This window comes from Salmo salar, unplaced genomic scaffold, assembly GCF_905237065.1.
Source record: "Salmo salar unplaced genomic scaffold, Ssal_v3.1, whole genome shotgun sequence".
Lineage (NCBI taxonomy): Eukaryota > Metazoa > Chordata > Actinopteri > Salmoniformes > Salmonidae > Salmo > Salmo salar.
This window is the reverse complement of record NW_025547893.1, coordinates 95637-114920: the sequence shown is the minus strand read 5'-3', so window position 1 is coordinate 114920 and position 19284 is coordinate 95637. Positions and strand designations below refer to the sequence as shown.

Below are 19284 nucleotides of genomic sequence, written 5' to 3'. Positions count from 1 at the left end.
TCCTGTAGGTTTATACTCCAACCCTGTTCCTGGAGAGATGCCCTCCTGTAGGTTTATACTCCAACCCTGTTCCTGGAGAGATACCCTCCTGTAGGTTTATACTCCAACCCTGTTCCTGGAGAGATACCCTCCTGTAGGTTTATACTCCAACCCTGTTCCTGGAGAGAGACCCTCCTGTAGGTTTTCACTTCATCTCCAGTTGTAGGCTAACTGATTTATCCTATCACCCAGCTAATTATTAGAATCAGGTGCTCTAAATTAGGGTTGGAGTATAAACCTACAGGAGGGAACAGGTTTGGAGAGCCCTAACCCATCTGGTGTGCTAACACTTCCACTTCCCCCTGTGGCCTGTAGGTGGGGTCAGAGAGCGCCCAGGGGGCTGCGTCCAACCTGACAGAGCTGATCCTGAGTCGTCTGTCCTCCTCCCCCACCAACCTCACAGCCTTCCAGCAGGCGGTGCCACGCTCCTTCATGATCAGCGCCGACATGGCCCACGCCCTGCACCCCAACTACCAGTCAGTACCATACAGTAACCTGTCAATCACTCTGTCTCTATAGTAACACTCCAACTACCAGTCCGTTTACCCCTACTCCCTATAGAAACACCATACTGTTAATCACTCTGTGCTCTATAGTAACACTCCAACTACCAGTCAGTTTACCCAGTGTCTACTTCCTTGAAACCATATGTTAATCACTCTGTCTCTATAGTAACACTCCAACTACCAGTCAGTTTACTAGGTCCCTATAGAAACACCAACTGTTAATCACTCTGTTTCTAGAACAACACCCCAACTACCAGTCAGTTTACCCCTACTCCCTATAGAAACACCACACTGTTAATCACTCTGTGGTTGCATCTCAATTCTCACAATTTTCCCAAAGTGTCTACTTCCTGCCATGGATTTAATGGTGGAACCTCCCTCCAGCCCATTATTACACCAATCAAATGTTTTTAGGTCCATGATAGAAAGTGTGCCAGTGCAGTCAGGTTCTAGAACAACATCCCAACTAGCAGTCAGGTTCTAGAACAACATCCCAACTAGCAGTCAGTGTACAGTATGCCTGTAGATTAATAGTCTCATTTATATATTTATATCATATTAGATATATAATTGACTGCTGTTGTAATGTTTTTTGTTTTGTGCCGGCTGGGACCAGAAGACAATTTGAAAGATGTTTGCTGTGTTTATAGTTTTAATCGACTTTCATTTTCACCCTAGGGAGAAGCATGATGACAACCACAGACCAGCCTTCCACAAGGTACAGAGCTCAAATTACCCCCTCAGCAATACACTGAAAACCCCCATTAGAACTGGTGGACATATTGTTGGAATCTTCTACAAAGAATGTCTACAATTAGATTTAGGTAAAATGGTCTTGATGGTCCTGTGTGTAATATTTGTGGCAGACATGCTATACAATTATTTCTGTATGTTTTCTATACAAATATCTGAAGTCCTAGTCGCTGTGATTGTCTGAATGTCCTCTCTCTCTCAGGGTCCTGTAGTTAAATTCAACAGTAACCAGCGCTATGCCACTACGGCTGTGACAGCCTCCATCTTGAGAGAGATCGCCAGTCGTGTTGGTGTGCCTCTTCAGGTAATTGGCGTGTGCGCGTGTGTGATTTTTGTTCATACACGCTTGTTTCTCTGTGTGCTTTGTGGACTGCGTGGGTTTGTGATCTTGTTTCTTAAATCCACTCTGCAAGGAGCACATCTTCTAGCAAAGTAGTGCTGAGGTGAAGAAAGTGTAGTGGTGATTTAAACCAGAAGCCTTAGTGCAGTGGTGATTTAAACCAGAAGCCTTAGTGCAGTGGGGATTTAAACCAGAAGCCTTAGTGCAGTGGGGATTTAAACCAGAAGCCTTAGTGCAGTGGGGATTTAAACCAGAAGCCTTAGTGCAGTGGGGATTTAAACCAGAAGCCTTAGTGTAGTGGGGATTTAAACCAGAAGCCTTAGTGTAGTGGGGATTTAAACCAGAAGCCTTAGTGCAGTGGGGATTTAAACCAGAAGCCTTAGTGCAGTGGGGATTTAAACCAGAAGCCTTAGTGTAGTGGGGATTTAAACCAGAAGCCTTAGTGCAGTGGGGATTTAAACCAGAAGCCTTAGTGTAGTGGGGATTTAAACCAGAAGCCTTAGTGTAGTGGGGATTTAAACCAGAAGCCTTAGTGTAGTGGGGATTTAAACCAGAAGCCTTAGTGTAGTGGGGATTTAAACCAGAAGCCTTAGTGTAGTGGGGATTTAAACCAGAAGCCTTAGTGTAGTGGGGATTTAAACCAGAAGCCTTAGTGCAGTGGGGATTTAAACCAGAAGCCTTAGTGCAGTGGGGATTTAAACCAGAAGCCTTAGTGCAGTGGGGATTTAAACCAGAAGCCTTAGTGCAGTGGGGATTTAAACCAGAAGCCTTAGTGCAGTGGGGATTTAAACCAGAAGCCTTAGTGCAGTGGGGATTTAAACCAGAAGCCTTAGTGTGGGGGATTTAAACCAGAAGCCTTAGTGCAGTGGGGATTTAAACCAGAAGCCTTAGTGCAGTGGGGATTTAAACCAGAAGCCTTAGTGCAGTGGGGATTTAAACCAGAAGCCTTAGTGCAGTGGGGATTTAAACCAGAAGCCTTAGTGCAGTGGGGATTTAAACCAGAAGCCTTAGTGCAGTGGGGATTTAAACCAAGCTTATGGGAGAGGGAGACTGAAATCGAGAGCCTCTTAAGAGTAGATGATGAAGATGTTCAGCTCCCACAAGGACACTTTATTCACCTTAGTGCCTGGTGAAACTATGGCTCTGGTCCATTTCCCTCCCTGGAGTGTGCACTCATTCACCCCCATGTGGACTCAGAAGGAATGGACTGGTGTAAAACCAGATTTAAATAGCAGAGATGCAGGAACGACACTTCCAGTTCTGACACATGTTGAGTTTCCCCACACAGCTGACATCCAATTTATGCCTGAGTGATTAATGAGCATCCATGGCACATGGAAATGGAATCAATAAAACTGAATGCAACAGTACATTTGTGTATTGTTTCCACAGATGCTTCAACTGTACCTAGTAAGCATGAGTTAATTCATTACCCTCCTGACCCTGTTTCTGTGGCCCCAGGATGTGATGGTGCGTAACGACAGCCCCTGTGGGACCACCATCGGCCCCATCCTGTCTTCCCGCCTGGGGATCCCCGTGCTGGACATCGGTGCCCCCCAGCTGGCCATGCACTCCATCAGGGAGATGTGCTGCACCTCTGGAGTGCTCCAGTCTACCAACCTATTCAAGGTACTGGACCCTGTACTAACCCACTCCAGGGTTGGGGTTTTCAATTCAGGAAGTACACTAAAATACAATTCCCTTGAATGCTTGTCAAGTAGGAAAATGTGGCTTTGGAATGACCCCACCCTGACCCACTCCATCACCCTGATACCCTTTTAACTCTGCTGTTTCTCTGAACCAAACTGAGCCAAGCGGTTCTGCCTGGCCTGGGTGCGCATCTACTGTAGTTGCTGGGCAATGTGGAAGGAAAATATCAGAGCCAGCACTGTGTGGTTGGGAACAGCACGATAGTGTGAAAGTGGTATCAGACAGTCAGTACATTCTATGGGTCTAATTGTGTTGTAATCTGACCAGACATAGTGAACCATAATGTCTCACTATGTTGGTGTGTGATGATGATGATGATGAGGGGCTGATATGTCTTCCGTCTGTTCTTACCAGGGCTTCTTTGAGCTCTTCCCCACTGTGAGAGACATGGTGACTGTGGACTAGCCTGGGGAAAGGACAACATGGACAGACAGATGTCCTCCTCTGGGTCTCTCTACACACTGTGTTATTTCTATACTCACATGACACAGTGCCACAGCAGAACTTTTTGCACACATTCAGAGGCAAGGAAAGATCCTTCAAATGATGTTTCTGATGAACTGAAATGGTTTATAAAATAATATCTTTAATCTACACATCCTCTCTCCTTCCCTTGTTTTTGCTGACTCATTCTAATACGAAAGACACTGACTAATTCGTAGAGGTCATAGGATATAGAGCATACATTTGTCTATATGCTCACAGAGATCACACACACACAACCCAAAAGGCTGGAAGCAATGGGCACCGCTGCGCCCCTGGACCAATTATAGGGGGTTAAGTAACTTGCTTAAAGGCACAATGGCAGATGATGCATTTCCGCACTAGATTTTCCCGTCTTGAGTTGGGATTCGAACCAGCAACCCTCTGGTTGAGGCCTGCTTCTCTAACCGCTGCCTCTTATGTTGCACTGGATCTCCAATTCAAAGAAAGAGTTTGGCCCACACTCCATAGCAAGTCTAGTACCAGTGGTGAAACAACATACAATGTTGACAAATATACTTGACAAAAATCTAAACGCAACAATTTTACTGCGTTACAGTTCATATAAGGAAATCAGTCAATTGAAATACATTCATTAGGCCCTAATCTATGGATTTCACATTACTGGGCACGGGTGCAGCCATGGGTGGGCCTAGGAGGGCATAGGCCCACCAACTTGGGAGCCAGGCCCAGCCAATCAGAATGAGTTTTTCCCCACCAAAGGGGTTTATTTCAGACAGAAATACTCCTCAGTTTCATCAGCTGTCCGGTCCTGGGCTGGCGTGGTTACACGAGGTTGGAAGCAGTTTCTGGTAGAGAAATTAACATTCAGTTCTCTGGCAACAGCTCTGTTGGACATTACTGCAGTCAGCACGCCAATTACACACTCCCTCAACTTGAGACATCTGTGACATTGTGTTGTGTGACAAAACTGCACATTTTAGAGTGGCCTTTTATTGTCCCCAGCACAGGGTGCACCTGTGTAATGATCATGCTGTTTAATCAGCTTCTTAATCCATCCACCTGACAGGTGTGGTATATCATCTTGGCAAAGGAGAAATTATCACTAACAGGGATGTAAACAAATTTGTGCACAATTTGAGAGAAATAAGCTTTTTGTGAGTATGGAACATTTCTGGGATATTTTATTTCAGCAGACATGGGACAAACACTTTACATGTTGCATTTATATTTTTTCTTCAGTATAATTAGAGGAACTGAGGAATACATGGTAAGAATTACTTGAACTTTGTTCATTTTGCCCAGTGGGCTATGACGCAATGGTGGATCTCCCAAAGGTGAACCAGCCATGCAGAAAGACTAACCCCTTCCGCTCCTGATCCGAAGCAGCGCGCATCCCGGGATTTACACATTTCTCGCAACACTTGCTGTCGCACTCACAGTTGGTGCACTTCTGCTGCCGAAAATCCACGTCCTTTGGAGTCGGAGTGGATGTGCGGCATTAGAAAGTCTCTTCGATAGTTGTCACGGATCATGAGGGTTTAAAACGCACCGCTGAACAGCTCTGTCTGTCTTGGGGAAAACCATGGGATCTCAGCGGCTATGGAGCGTGTTATGTGTGATGACGGTGTGCTATCAGACGGGGATGTCAAGCAGATACGGTAAGGGAGAAAATGAACTGAGTCACTCACGAGGCAGGTAACAGGTCTACATACACAGCCATTTAGAAATCTCAGCCAAGGCAATAGCGTACAGTGAGTAAATCAATGCAATATATTGACGGGGTCCATGAGCCATATTCTGCTACTTCAAACTGGATTTGCCAGAATAGCAACTAAGAATATAGCCACATATGCTCAATTATTTTAGTATCATTCACCATACTGTTTTGCTTTTCTGTGCATTGTAGCAGGCAATACTAGTATAGTGTTCTAAACATAACGTGCATTTACTTATACATAACACATGTTAAGAAATTGAGAGATTCAGATGTGATTCAACATTTCTGGATGTCAGTTATGTTTGTTTAGGCTATTGGAGGCTATTTATGTAGGCTAAATATGAAATTGCGTCACAACACACTTGGTTTGAATAGTGACTTGGGGCTATAGACTTCCGCTTGGATTGAATGATGGGTTTGCGAAAACAGCGTCAGATAGGCATGATTCATCATAGCTCTTCTCCGCAATAATAGTGGATGAAGGACCAGTAATAGCCTGCTGTGCCCCACGCCTTGGCTCGGCGCGCTCAATAAAAACAAAACTGCGAGGGAGAGCGCTTCTTCACGTCATTCAGAAGTCAGAAGATTAGGGTTATGTTTTTGTGTCGGCTACGCGTCTGGTGTTTTTGCTTTTTGTACATGACGATGTCATTTTGATTTGTGTAAAATGACCTGCGCTAAGTTTAAACAACAATGTGAGCACAATGTTTGGGGCGGCAGGTAGCCTAGTGGTTAGAGCGTTGGGCCAGTAACCGAAAGGCTGCTGGATCGAATCCCCGAGCTGACAATTGTAAATAAGATTTTGTTCTTAACTGACTTGCCTAGTTAAATAAAGGATAAAAAAATGTTATGAAATTGAATGACAACAACCACTGTCATTATAGGTTTACAAAGGCCCGCTCTGTAATACTGCGATTACAACCACCCACTGACCTCGCGCCCTCCAGGCTGGTTAGACCTCGCGCCCTCCAGGCTGGTTAGTAGTTCAATTACTAAAGTTGGATCCTGTTCTAATGTAGCCAGCCTACTGATGGCAGTTTATCAAGCTGCAGCCAATCCTACCACCTCGAACTTTACATCAATCGCGCACTGTCCATGGTGCTGAAATGAGCGCGCAGGCGCAATGGCATGTGCGTTGGTTATAGCCAGTCTTTTTAGAACCATGGACAGACGGCACACAGACTGATGGTTCGCGCTTGGTTTCTGTGTCGATGGCCGCTTGATATTTCGGTGATGTAGGGCAGGCTAAACCTGTGCTGTGGAGGCAGACTGGCAGGCACACACACTGCCTGTCCACTGACCTTAACTCCGTTCTGGTGAGACGTCGACCTGACTACTGTTAGTTCATCACACTAGGGGAAAAGGTATTGCTTTGCCTCCTTCATTTCCAGCTGTGTCAATCTAAGGAGAATTATACCATATCTAACTGGCTATGACTGCCTTCCTTTTGACATGCCGGTTTGTGGAGTTAGCAGAAGTGAAACAGTAGGCCTAGGCCTAACATTGTGCAGGTAACTAATAAACCAATAGTAGCGTACTACTGTGTTCTATACCCCCCTCCCCCATCGGTGTGACTCACCACGAGGACTGTCGTCAGAACCTGAAGGATCCTTCATTCATATGGCTTCACCCCCATGTGAATAAACAGGAATGAGTGAGGACTGCATACATTCTAATGTATTTGGAGATTTTGTTGGATGACCAGACCAATTTACTGAGCATGTTTAAGGCACAATACTAACAAAGCTGAAGAGGCATATACACGTGTATGTATCAAGTATAACTCACCTATTCTGATGGTTATGAATCACATAACGATAGTCTTTAAATCCGGTGGTACTGATGGTTATGAATCACATAACGATAGTCTTTAAATCCAGTGGTACTGATGGTTATGAATCACATAACGATAGTCTTTAAATCCAGTGGTACTGATGGTTATGAATCACATAACAATAGTCTTTAAATCCGGTGGTACTGATGGTTATGAATCACAATATGATAGTCTTTAAATCCAGTGGTTCTGATGGTTATGAATCACAATATGATAGTCTTTAAATCCGGTGGTACTGATGGTTATGAATCACAATATGATAGTCTTTAAATCCGGTGGTACTGATGGTTATGAATATGATACTTGTTAGATCTGGTGGGGTGTTACATTTCTCAGGTTGTCAGACAGTGAGAGGTGAGACACAGGGAAATGGTGTGTGATTTCAGCCCATAGCATCACCTGTCATGGCCATCTGTCTATATACACCTCAGAGGACAAAAACAAGTCTGTTATCTGAAGATTAAAGGAGCCATCCACAGTTGAAACAATAACAAAGAGTCCTCCCCGCCACCGTTTTGATAAAAAGTTGAGGGATGTGGTGGCTGGAGAAATGTAACCACTCTCAAATTCTGCCCATCAATTATATACAGATGATAGTTGTAACCATGTTTTGAGGCTATACAGTGTTTGTTTACATTCACATTGGAGTAAATCAAGCTTATCATGTTGGATTCTGATGGGGTACAACATTTTCATGAGGCATTTCTAAGTTATATTCTTCAAGAATCAATGGGTACATATCATTAATGTATGAGTCCAAGAATGGATGTAGCAACTGTAGATTACCCCTTTAAATCTGTCAAATATAAGTCTGCATCCCAAATGGCACCCTATTCCCTATATAGTGCACTACTTTAGACCAGGGCTCTATTCCTTATATAGTGCACTACTTTAGACCAGGGCCCTATTCCCTATATAGCGCACTACTTCAGACCAGGGCCCTATTCCCTATATAGTGCACTACTTTTGACCAGGGCCCATAGGGAACAGGGTACCATTTGATATTCAGACTCTTATCTGAAGCTATAAAAGAGAACTCAAATGGACTCAAAGCCTCACCAGACTCACCATTATTCAACTCAACATGCCGTGTCTGTCCTCACTCTATCCCTGTACTTATAGCCCATTATTTTATTCTCATTTCAGATATGATTGTAGTTGCAGTAACACTTTAAAAATAGCCCTTGTGTTGTAGAGTGCTCCCCCACTTCCTCTGTCCAGGCCCTGACTCCCAGTGGTACAGATCTGCTATCTTAATTTGATCACTCTGTTGTCGCAGAGATATCCTGCAAATTGTAGTGTATTCAAGGTTTTAAAAGGCTTCTAAAGTTTGTCATTTCCACATGATTTGCACCAGCGGAAAATGTATCAACCCCTACAAAAATGTCCATTAATTATAATCCACATAATAATTAAAATTTCCTGTTGCTAGAGGATTATTTTCCTGCTGTGAGAAGCAGGGTCAAATTAAGGTAGCGCATCTGTAGGCTGAGAGAGAGTTTGATGGGGGAGAGAGAGAGACTTTGAGAGGGGGAGAGAGAGAGTTTGAGAAGGGGAGAGAGAGAAGAGAGTTTTAGGGGGGAGAGAGAGAGTTTGAGGGGGAGAGAGAGTGAGGGGAGAGCGAGAGTTTGAGGGGGAGAGAAAGAGAGAGCAAGAGAGTGAGGGGAGTGAGAGTGAGGGGAGAGCGAGTGAGAGAGCAGAGAGAGAGAGTTTGAGGGGAGGGGAGAGAAAGAGAGCAGAGAGAGTTTGAAGGGGAGAGAGAGAGTTTGAGGGGAGAGAGAGTGTGTTTGAGGGGGAGACAGAGAGAGAGAGAATTTGAAGAGGAGAGAGAGAGAGAGTTTGAGGGAGAGAGAGTGAGTTTGAGGGGGAGACAGAGAGAGAGAGAGTTTGAAGAGGAGAGAGAGATAGTTTGAAGGGGAGAGAGAGAGAGAGCATTTGAGAGGGAGAGAGAGAGAGTGAGTTTGAGAGGGAGAAAGTGAGTTTGAGGGGGAGAGAGAGAGAGTTTGAGAGGGAGATTTATGGGAAGGGAGATGGAGGAAAACAAACTCAGATCACCGTGGAGAAAGAACAGGAAACACCCAGTCATGTGACTGAGTTTAACTCTGGGATTGAATTCATAAAAGTGTGTGTGGGGTGGAAACATCCAAGGTGATAATTATGTCCATGCTGTTTGGAACTCTTTTGTTTATGGAGCTCTGACTCATGCATGTATACAGCACAATGCAGCAAATGTTGCTATGATACAGCCCTGTGCTAATTATTGACTGCTGTAGTAGCTTTTATTGACTGTTGTGGGATACACATAATCAGCCTTCAGCACATGCCTCTTCCCCAGAGATATCCTAGATTCCTGCTAAACTTGTGTTGTGTGTTACATCTCTCCCTCATATTTCTGAACAGCTGAAATAACAACAAAACAGCCCAGAGAATAACGCCACGCAGTTTGATCAAATGACTGTTGCTATGATACTTCCAACCCAGTTCACTTCACTTTATTGGTCTTATTTCACATCTTGAGTTTCTTGAGGTAGAACACAATGGACATTGCCATAGATGACATCACAAGGTCACACCAACAGAATGCAAAATACGTGATACAACACAGTGCTGTACAACAGTCAAGAATAGGTCTAGAATACAGGGCCAAAGTATATTATCTTAGATGCAGGATACAGCTATACTCATTACTAGAACAAGAGATGTACTATGATGTAGCCCCCTGGCATTGATAGTCTGTATTTTTGTATGCGGTTGATTGATTGACATGCTCTTGGGGCTCGGGGGCAGTGCACTAGTGGTTTGTCCAGTCTGTGATGGACTCTAGCTTGGCAACAATCTCCCCTGCTACTGCTGCAGACAGACGAGAGAGGGATGGACAGAGGAAGAGAGAGAGAGGCGTGTGAAGAAAGGGAGGGATAGAGTGTGTATTAGTCATCATGTGGCAGATATATCCAGACATGGATTCAAATAGTATCTGACTTCTTTCAAATACTTTGAGCCTTTGATTGAGCCTGCCTGAAGTGCCAGATGGACGAGGCTTGGACCGTTGGAACTGTTCCGTTGCTCGGCGCCGGGCAAACTCAATCAAATGCAGCTAAAGTATTTGAAAGACAACTAATACTATTTCTGGTGCACGGACAGACATGCTCTGTTTTCTCCTTTATGTTTCATCTTGTCTTGTCTGTGATCTTGTCTTTGTGTCTGGGGAATCATATTGTTTTACCCACAGAGAGACAGCCCTCTAGGCCAGTCTGTCCCCAGTTTCTGTTTTTGTAATACTGTACACACATAATCATGAATGCAAACTCACTCACTCACACATACACACACTCACACACACAGTGTGTACAGCCGTGTTGTGTCACATCTGGCCGTGTTTCCTCCCCGAGCAGATTGGAGCTCTGTAAAGGTCACCCATTACCTCCTTCATACACACACACACACACACACACACACACACACACACACACACACACACACACACACACACACACACACACACACACACACACACACACACACACACACACCCCTCTCTCTCTCTCTCAATTCAAAGGGATTTATTGGCATGGGAAACATATGTTTACATTGCCAAAGCAAGTTAAATAAAAAATTAACAGTAAACATTACACTCACAAAAGTTCCATAGGAATAGAGACATTTCAAATGTCATATTATGTCTATATACAGTTTAGCAATGATGTGCAAATAGTTAAAGTACACAAGGGAAAATAAATAAACATAAATATGGGTTGTATTTACAATGGTGTTTGTTCTTCACTGGTTTCCCTTTTCTTGTGGCAACAGGTCACAAATCTTGCTTCTGTGATGGCACACTGTGGTATTTCACCCAGTAGATATGGGAGTTTATCAAAATGTGGATTTGTTTTCAAATTCTTTATGGGTCTGAGGGATATACAGCGCATTCAGAAAGTCTTCAGACCCCTAGACTTTTCCCACATTTTGTTACGTTACAGCCTTATTCTAAAATATATTTTTTCAATTCCCCTCTCATCAATCTATACACAATACCCCATAATGAAAAAACAGTTTTTTTGAATTTTTTGCAAATGTATTAAAAATAAACAACTAAAATATCACATTTACATAAGTATTCAGACCCTTTACTCAGTACTTTGTCGAAGCACCTTTGGCAGCGATTACAGTCTTGGATATGACGCTACAAGCTTGGCACACCTGTATTTGGGGAGTTTCTCCCATTTGTTCTCTGCAGATCCTCTCAAGCTCTGTCAGGTTGGATGGGGAGCATCCCTACACAGCTATTTTCAGGTCTCTCCAGAGATGTTCGATCGGGTTCAAGTCTGGGTTCTGGCTGGGCCACTCAAGGACATTCAGAGATTTGTCCCGAAGCCACTCCTGCGTTGTCTTGGCTGTGTGCTTAGGGTCGTTGTCCCGTTGGAAGATGAACCTCCACCCCAGTCTGAGGTCCTGAGCACTCTGGAGCAGGTTTTCATTAAGGATCTCTCTGTACTTTGCTCCGTTTATCTTTCCCTCGATCCTAACTAGTCTCCCAGTCCCTGCCATTGAAAAACATCCCCACAGCATGATGCTGCCAACACAATGCATCACCGTAGGGATGGTGCCAGGTTTCCTCCAGACGTGACGCTTGGCCTTCAGGCAAAAGAGTTCAATCTTGCTTTCATCAGACCAGAGAATCTGTTTTCTCATGGTCTGAGAGTCCTTTAGGTGCCTTTTGGCAAACTCCAAGCGGACTGTCATGTGCCTTTTACTGAGGAGTGGGTTCCTTCTGGCCACTCTACCATAAATGCCTGATTGGTGGAGTGCTACAGAGATGGTTGTCCTTCTGGAAGGTTCTCTCATCTCCACAGAGGAACTCTACAGCTCTATCAGACTGACCATCGGGTTCTTAGTCACCTTCCTGACCAAGCCTCTTCTCCCCCAATTGCTCAGTTTTGCCGGGCGGCCAGCTCTAAGAAGAGTCTTGGTGGTTCCAAACTTCTTCCATTTAAGAAAGATGGAGGCCACTGTGTTCTTGGGGACCTTCAATGCTGCAGAAATAGTTTGGTACCCTTCCCCAGATCTGTGCCTCGACACAAACCTGTCTCGGAGCTCTACGGACAATTCCTTCCACCTCATGGCTTGGTTTTTGCTCAACTGTGGGACCCTATATAGGCAGGTGTGTGCCTTTCCAAATCATGTCCAATCAATTGAATTTACCACAGGTGGATTCCAATTAAAGTTGTAGAAACATCTCAAGGATGATCAATGGAAACATAGCAAAGGGTCTGAATACTTATTTAAATAAGGTATTTATGTTTTTTATCTTTAATACATTTGCAAAAATGTCTAAAAAACTATTTTTGCTGTGTCATTATGGGGTATTGTGTGTAGATTGATGAGGAAAATGTTTTATTTAATCCAATTTAGAATAAGGCTGTAATGGAACAAAATGTGGAAAAAGTCAAAGGGTCAATACTTTCCGAAAGCACTGTGTGTGTCTCTACTATGGTCGTACATTTGTCAGGAGGTTAGGAAGTGCAGCGCAGTTTCCACCTCATTTTGTGGGCAGTGTGCACATAGTCTGTCTTCTCTTGATTGCCAGGTCTGCCTACGGCGACCTTTCTCAATAGTCAGTCACAGTGGTCAGGTATTCTGCCACTGTGTATTCTCTGTTAGGGCCAAATAGCATTCTAGTTTGCTCCGTTCTTTTGTTAATTCTTTCCTATGTGTCAAGTAATTATCTTTTTGTTTTCTCATGATTTGGTTGGATCTAATTGTGTTGCTGTCCTGGGGCTCTGTGGGGTGTGTTTGTGTTTGTGAACAGAGCCCCAGGACCAGCTTGCTTAGGGGACTCTTCTCCAGGTTCATTCATCTGTAGGTGATGGCTTTGTTATGAAAGGTTTGGGAATCGCTTATTTTTAGGTGGTTGTAGAATTTAACGGCTCTTAAATTCTCTATCTCTCTTTTTCTCTCTTTTTCTCTCTCTCTTCTCTCTCTCTCTCATTTCCCTCCTCCAGTTTAATTCAAGGGTACATTATTGTCATGACGTATTGTCAATTGCCAGAAAATCTGAAATAATAGAAAATCTCTCTCTCCCTTCCTCCTCTCGCTCTCTTCCTCCCTCTCTATCTCTCTCTGTTCTTCCCCCTCACTCTTTCTGTCTTTCTTTCTCTCTCTCTTTTCCTCTCTCTCTCTCTTTCTCCTCCCCCTCTCCATGTGCTTCTCAGGCTGTCTGTTTGAGAAGAAGCTCTGCCCCAGAGACCAGCACTGCTCAGATGGTCAGTATGACATGATAACACCATCTCTCTATCTAACCCATCTTCTTCACGTCGTCTCACTATACAATCATCTCACTGTCACCAGACACTCCAGGGGGTGTTGGCAGTTCTTTAATAAGACAGGGGTGTCAAATTCTTAGTCCTCGTGTGCCAAAGTCTCTTCCTGTTTCCATTTCAAGTAATTTATCAATAAGTTGAAACGGAAACAGGAAGAGACTTTGACGCTTGACGAAGATTTTCTATTATATTGACAAGATGGTCGAGTGACCGCTCTAACAATGGAAATACATGTCCTCAAAGATGGAAGGCAGGCAGGCAGGAGGAGTCGAGATCAGGTATTTGTATTTATTATGGATCCCCATTATCTGCTGCCAAAGCAGCAGCTACTCTTCCTGGGGTCCAGCAAAATTAAGGCAGTTTATACAATTTTAAAACATTCAAATACATTCACAGATTTCGCAACACACCGTGTGCCCTCAGGTCCCTACTTCACCACTACCACATATCTACAGTACTAAATTAGTGTGTGTGTGTGTGTGTGTGTGTGTGTGTGTGTGTGTGTGTGTGTGTGTGTGTGTGTGTGTGTGTGTGTGTGTGTGTGTGTGTGTGTGTGTGTGTGTGTGTGTGTGCCAATGTTTGTGTTGCTTCACAGTCCCCGCTGTTCCATAAGGTGTTTTTTTAATCTGTTTTTTAAATGTAATTTTACTGCTTGCGTCAGTTACTTGATGTGGAATAGAGTTCCATGTAGTCATGGCTCTATGTAGTACTGTGTGCCTTCCATAGTCTGTTCTGGACTTGGGGACTGTGAAGAGACCTCTGGTGGCATGTCTTGTGTGGTATGCATGTATGTCCGAGCTGTGTGCCAGTAGTTTAGACAGACAGCTCGGTGCATTCAACATGTTAATACCTCTCATAAATAAAAGTAGTGATGAAGTCAATCTCTTCTCCACTTTCAGCCAGGAGAGATTGACATGCATATTATTAATATTAGCTCTCTGTGTACATCCAAGGTCCAGCCATGCTGCCCTGTTCTGAGCCAATTGCAATTTTACGAAGTCCTTTTTTGTGGCACCTGACCACACTACTGAACAGTAGTCCAGGTGTGACAAAACTAGGGCCTGTAGGACCTGCCTTGTTGATAGTGTTGTTAAGAAGGCAGAGCATCGCTTTATTATAGACAGACTTTTCCCCATCTTAGCTACTACTGCATCAATATGTTTTGACCATGACAGTTTACAATCTAGTGTTTCTCCAAGCAGTTTAGTCATCTCAACTTGCTCAATTTCCACATTATTTATTACAATATTTAGTTGAGGTTTAGGGTTTAGTGAGGGTTTTGTTCCAAATACAATGCTTTTAATTTTAGAAATATTTAGGGCTAACTTATTCCTTGCCACCCACTCTGAAACTAAATGAGCTCTTTGTTGCGTGTTGCAGTCATTTCATCGCTGTAGTAGCTGACGTGTACAGTGTTGAGTCATCCGCATACATAGAAACTCTGGCTTTACTCAAAGTCAGTGGCATGTCGTTAGTAAAAATTGAAAAAAGCAAGGGGCCTAAACAGCTACCCTGGGGAATTCCTAATTCTAACTGTATTATATTTGATAGGCTTCCATTAAAGAACAACCTCTGTGTTCTGTTAGACAAGTAACTCTTTATCCACATTATAGCAGGGGGTGTAAAGCCATAACACAATAATGTCAAAAGCTGCACTGAAGTCTAACAAGACAGCCCCCACAATCATTTTATCATCAATTTCTCTCAACCAATCATCAGTCATTTGTGTAAGGTGGCACTATTCTAGCCAATCAGAGGACAGATACGCTTGTGAACAACAGGAAAAACTCCATATAAAGTTGCCAAAATGCTACATACATCTACTTATGTCAGTTCATTCATAACAACCTAACCATTACGGAACCTCTATTCGATCGAATAAGCCTCACGTAGCAAATTAGCAATAAAAAAGTGTGTTGACCAAATTCCACACTCTCTCATTGATCTCCATACAAAAATTCCTCACTTCCTGGTTTTATTTTCTTGGACAGACTTTGGGTGGAGTAAACCCTCTCACTTCGCCTCTTCCTCTCTGCGTTGGAGGACTAGAGTTTGACACCCAGTATTAAAACAAACAGTCCGCTAAGAGTAAAACCTACAGCACACATTGAACCCTGTATCTCTTTCCTTCCCCCCTCGTCCGTTATGTCTTCCCTCCTTCATTCATCCCCCTTGTCTCACCCCCCCTTGTCTCATCCCCCTTGTCTCACCCCCCTTGTCTCATCCCCCTTGTTTCACCCCCTTGTCTCTTGACTCTGTTGTTTAATCTGTAATCAGTCACATCCTGTCTTGGAAATGGTATTTGCTCCCCAGTTCCAGGGTCCATCCCAAATGGCACCCTATTCTATGGACCCTGGGCAGTAGTGCACTATATAGGGAATAGGGTGCCATTTGGGACTTCGTGCATATAATGACGATAACCAGTTCAACTGTTGTGATGGGCAGGTGTTCTGCTGTCTACTGTCTCATAGGAAATACTACATTATTCATACTCAATTAACTCAATGGCAGTTGTCATGTGTTTCCTGATTTTTGTCTACAGAACTGCATGTGTGCAAATGTGTTTGCGAGTGTGTTTGAGCATGTGTGCCTTCATGTACGATGAGGCACACTCTGAGCATCGGTGTGTAAACATACGGCCTCTCTCCGTCAACCTGCTCTTAACCAATCACGTCTCTTTCCCACCATTTCCATGGCAACAGTGACATCACCCAGCTGACGGCAGTGTCTCTCCCCCATGTGTATGTTAGAGAGAGAAATGGGTGAGAGAGAGAATAAAGCTGGGCGATGACTCATCGAGACCCACTCACACATCTACAAACACACAAACATCACCATAGTACATCACCATAATTGTGTGCGCGTGCATATGTGTGTTTGTGTGCATGCATGCATGTGTGTGTTCTGCTGTGTTCTCTGTGCTCTGTAGATGTGTCTGCTGCCCCAGCAGGAGAGGGTTCTGTTGGGTTCTGATGTGTTCTGCTGTGTTCTCTATATTCTGTAGATGGACTGTTTGGCCAGTGTCTGCTGCCCCAGCAGGAGAGGGTTCTGTTGGGTTCTGATGTGTTCTGATGTGTTCTCTATATTCTGTAGATGGACTGTTTGGCCAGTGTCTGCTGCCCCAGCAGGAGAGGGTTCTGTTGGTTCTGAGTGTTCTCTTATTCGTATGATTTTGGCCCAGGTTCTTTGGTTCTGATTTTCTGATGTGTTCTCTATATTCTGTAGATGGACTGTTTGGCCAGTGTCTGCTGCCCCAGCAGGAGAGGGTTCTGTATGAGGTGTCAGTGCCTGTGCTGCACAGACTACAGGAAGTGCTCAAGGAACTGATGATGCAAGGTAATTAAAGACACACACACATGTACACACACACACACACACACACACACACACACACACACACACACACACACACACACACACACACACACACACACACACACACACACACACACACACACACAGCCACATATAGACATATCCATACTCCATGCATACTCACTAACCCATTCCCACAAAGGTTGTTAGGTTCAGAGTGTGGTTGTAAAAGTCAACTGTTACCTTAGTGATGGTGGTAAAGATAATGAACAGATAATCAGGTCTCATCTGCTACCACGGCAACAGGGCTGAGGGCTCTATAAGGTCACACTCCTCAAGTTACCAGGTTATATCTATGACTACTGTGATTGACATCTGTATCGGCCTATGCCTGTGCAGGATTGTCCTGGCAGGATGACATCACCCAGTACGTCATTCGCAAGGAGCTGAGCCGTGTTTCACTGACCCGCCCCTCGTCTGGACGTCATGACAACCCCTCGTCTCAGTGAGTCTCCTGCTCTGTTGGCTATAATTAAAAGCAGATCTATAATTACATCTGTTCCATTTATTGTCTGCAGATTTTCACGGGAAGGTCTGTGACTCAATGGGGGAATTGTTTTGTAATAGCAGCCAGGAAAGGTTATGAGATTAGGAAGAGACCGTTAGAAAACCCCAGAAGCAGATCTTTGAGTTTAGAGAAGAGATGTTTAAAATCCAGTCCACGAGGGACAGGCCACAGCCTCTGCGTCTCTCTCTTCCACTGGTAGTTGATTGATTGGTTGGTTTTATTTGTCAGTTAAAAACGTATACACACAGTACATGTATATTCTTTAAACGTGGTCGGGATAGCACAGTTCATTCAGATACTTATTTCCATTGTGGTCCCATTGATGAGTGACCTAACCAGACAGTAAGTCACTGTCACTGAGAGTCTGACATAGAGCACAACTAGACTAAGTCAGACTCAAATGTTGTTAGAAAAAGTGGCCCTCAGAGGACTGGCATCAAATACTCCTGCAGTAGAGGGAAGCCATCCTCAGAGGACTGGAGTCAAAGACTCCTGCATTAGAGGGAAGCCATCCTCAGAGGACTGGCATCAAATACTCCTGCAGTAGAGGGAAGCCATCCTCAGAGGACTGGCATCAAATACTCCTGCAGTAGAGGGAAGCCATCCTCAGAGGACTGGAATCAAATACTCCTGCAGTAGAGGGAAGCCATCCTCAGAGGACTGGAGTCAAATACTCCTGCAGTAGAGGGAAGCCATCCTCAGAGGACTGGAGTCAAATACTCCTGCAGTAGAGGGAAGCCATCCTCAGAGGACTGGAGTCAAATACTCCTGCAGTAGAGGGAAGCCATCCTCAGAGGACTGGAGTCAAATACTCCTGCAGTAGAGGGAAGCCATCCTCAGAGGACTGGCATCAAATACTCCTGCATTAGAGGGAAGCCATCCTCAGAGGACTGGCATCAAATACTCCTGCAGTAGAGGGAAGCCATCCTCAGAGGACTGGAGTCAAATACTCCTGCAGTAGAGGGAAGCCATCCTCAGAGGACTGGCATCAAATACTCCTGCATTAGAGGGAAGCCATCCTCAGAGGACTGGAGTCAAATACTCCTGCAGTAGAGGGAAGCCATCCTCAGAGGACTGGAGTCAAATACTCCTGCAGTAGAGGGAAGCCATCCTCAGAGGACTGGAGTCAAATACTCCTGCAGTAGAGGGAAGCCATCCTCAGAGGACTGGAGTCAAAGACTCCTGCATTAGAGGGAAGCCATCCTCAGAGGACTGGCATCAAAGACTCCTGCAGTAGAGGGAAGCCATCCTCAGAGGACTGGCATCAAATACTCCTGCAGTAGAGGGAAGCCATCCTCAGAGGACTGGAGTCAAAGACTCCTGCATTAGAGGGAAGCCATCCTCAGAGGACTGGCATCAAATACTCCTGCAGTAGAGGGAAGCCATCCTCAGAGGACTGGAATCAAATACTCCTGCAGTAGAGGGAAGCCATCCTCAGAGGACTGGAGTCAAATACTCCTGCAGTAGAGGGAAGCCATCCTCAGAGGACTGGAGTCAAATACTCCTGCAGTAGAGGGAAGCCATCCTCAGAGGACTGGAGTCAAATACTCCTGCAGTAGAGGGAAGCCATCCTCAGAGGACTGGAGCCAAATACTCCTGCATTAGAGGTAAGCCATTTTTAGACAGGTGCAGGATGACTTGGAAGTTGAGTTCTTGTGAGTGAGGGAAGCTATGTTCCCTATGAGGGTCTGCAAGTGCTAAGGGGTTGGCCTTATTCTGATATTGTCCATTCACACTG

The 19284-nt window shown here is 44.5% G+C and overlaps 2 protein-coding genes across 2 annotated transcripts in view; both read left to right on the top strand.

Moving 5' to 3' along the window:
• Window positions 1-352: 352 nt before the first annotated feature.
• Window positions 353-3942, top strand: dnpep (aspartyl aminopeptidase; the record flags this gene model as incomplete). The annotated part of the gene is given in 5 exon segments (NM_001139975.1): window positions 353-515; window positions 1224-1263; window positions 1501-1602; window positions 3100-3267; window positions 3703-3942. Coding segments are annotated over 5 exon segments (524 nt in total), but the record flags the coding sequence as incomplete, so codon positions are not given.
• Window positions 3943-5171: 1229 nt separating this feature from the next.
• ptprnb (protein tyrosine phosphatase receptor type Nb) overlaps window positions 5172-19284 on the top strand; it is a 39866-nt gene continuing 25753 nt past the window's right edge. Inside the window, 4 exon segments of the mRNA NM_001173705.1 lie at window positions 5172-5453; window positions 13556-13606; window positions 16889-16999; window positions 17378-17483. Coding sequence (NP_001167176.1) covers window positions 5378-5453; window positions 13556-13606; window positions 16889-16999; window positions 17378-17483 — 344 coding nt within the window. The 5' untranslated portion in view covers window positions 5172-5377.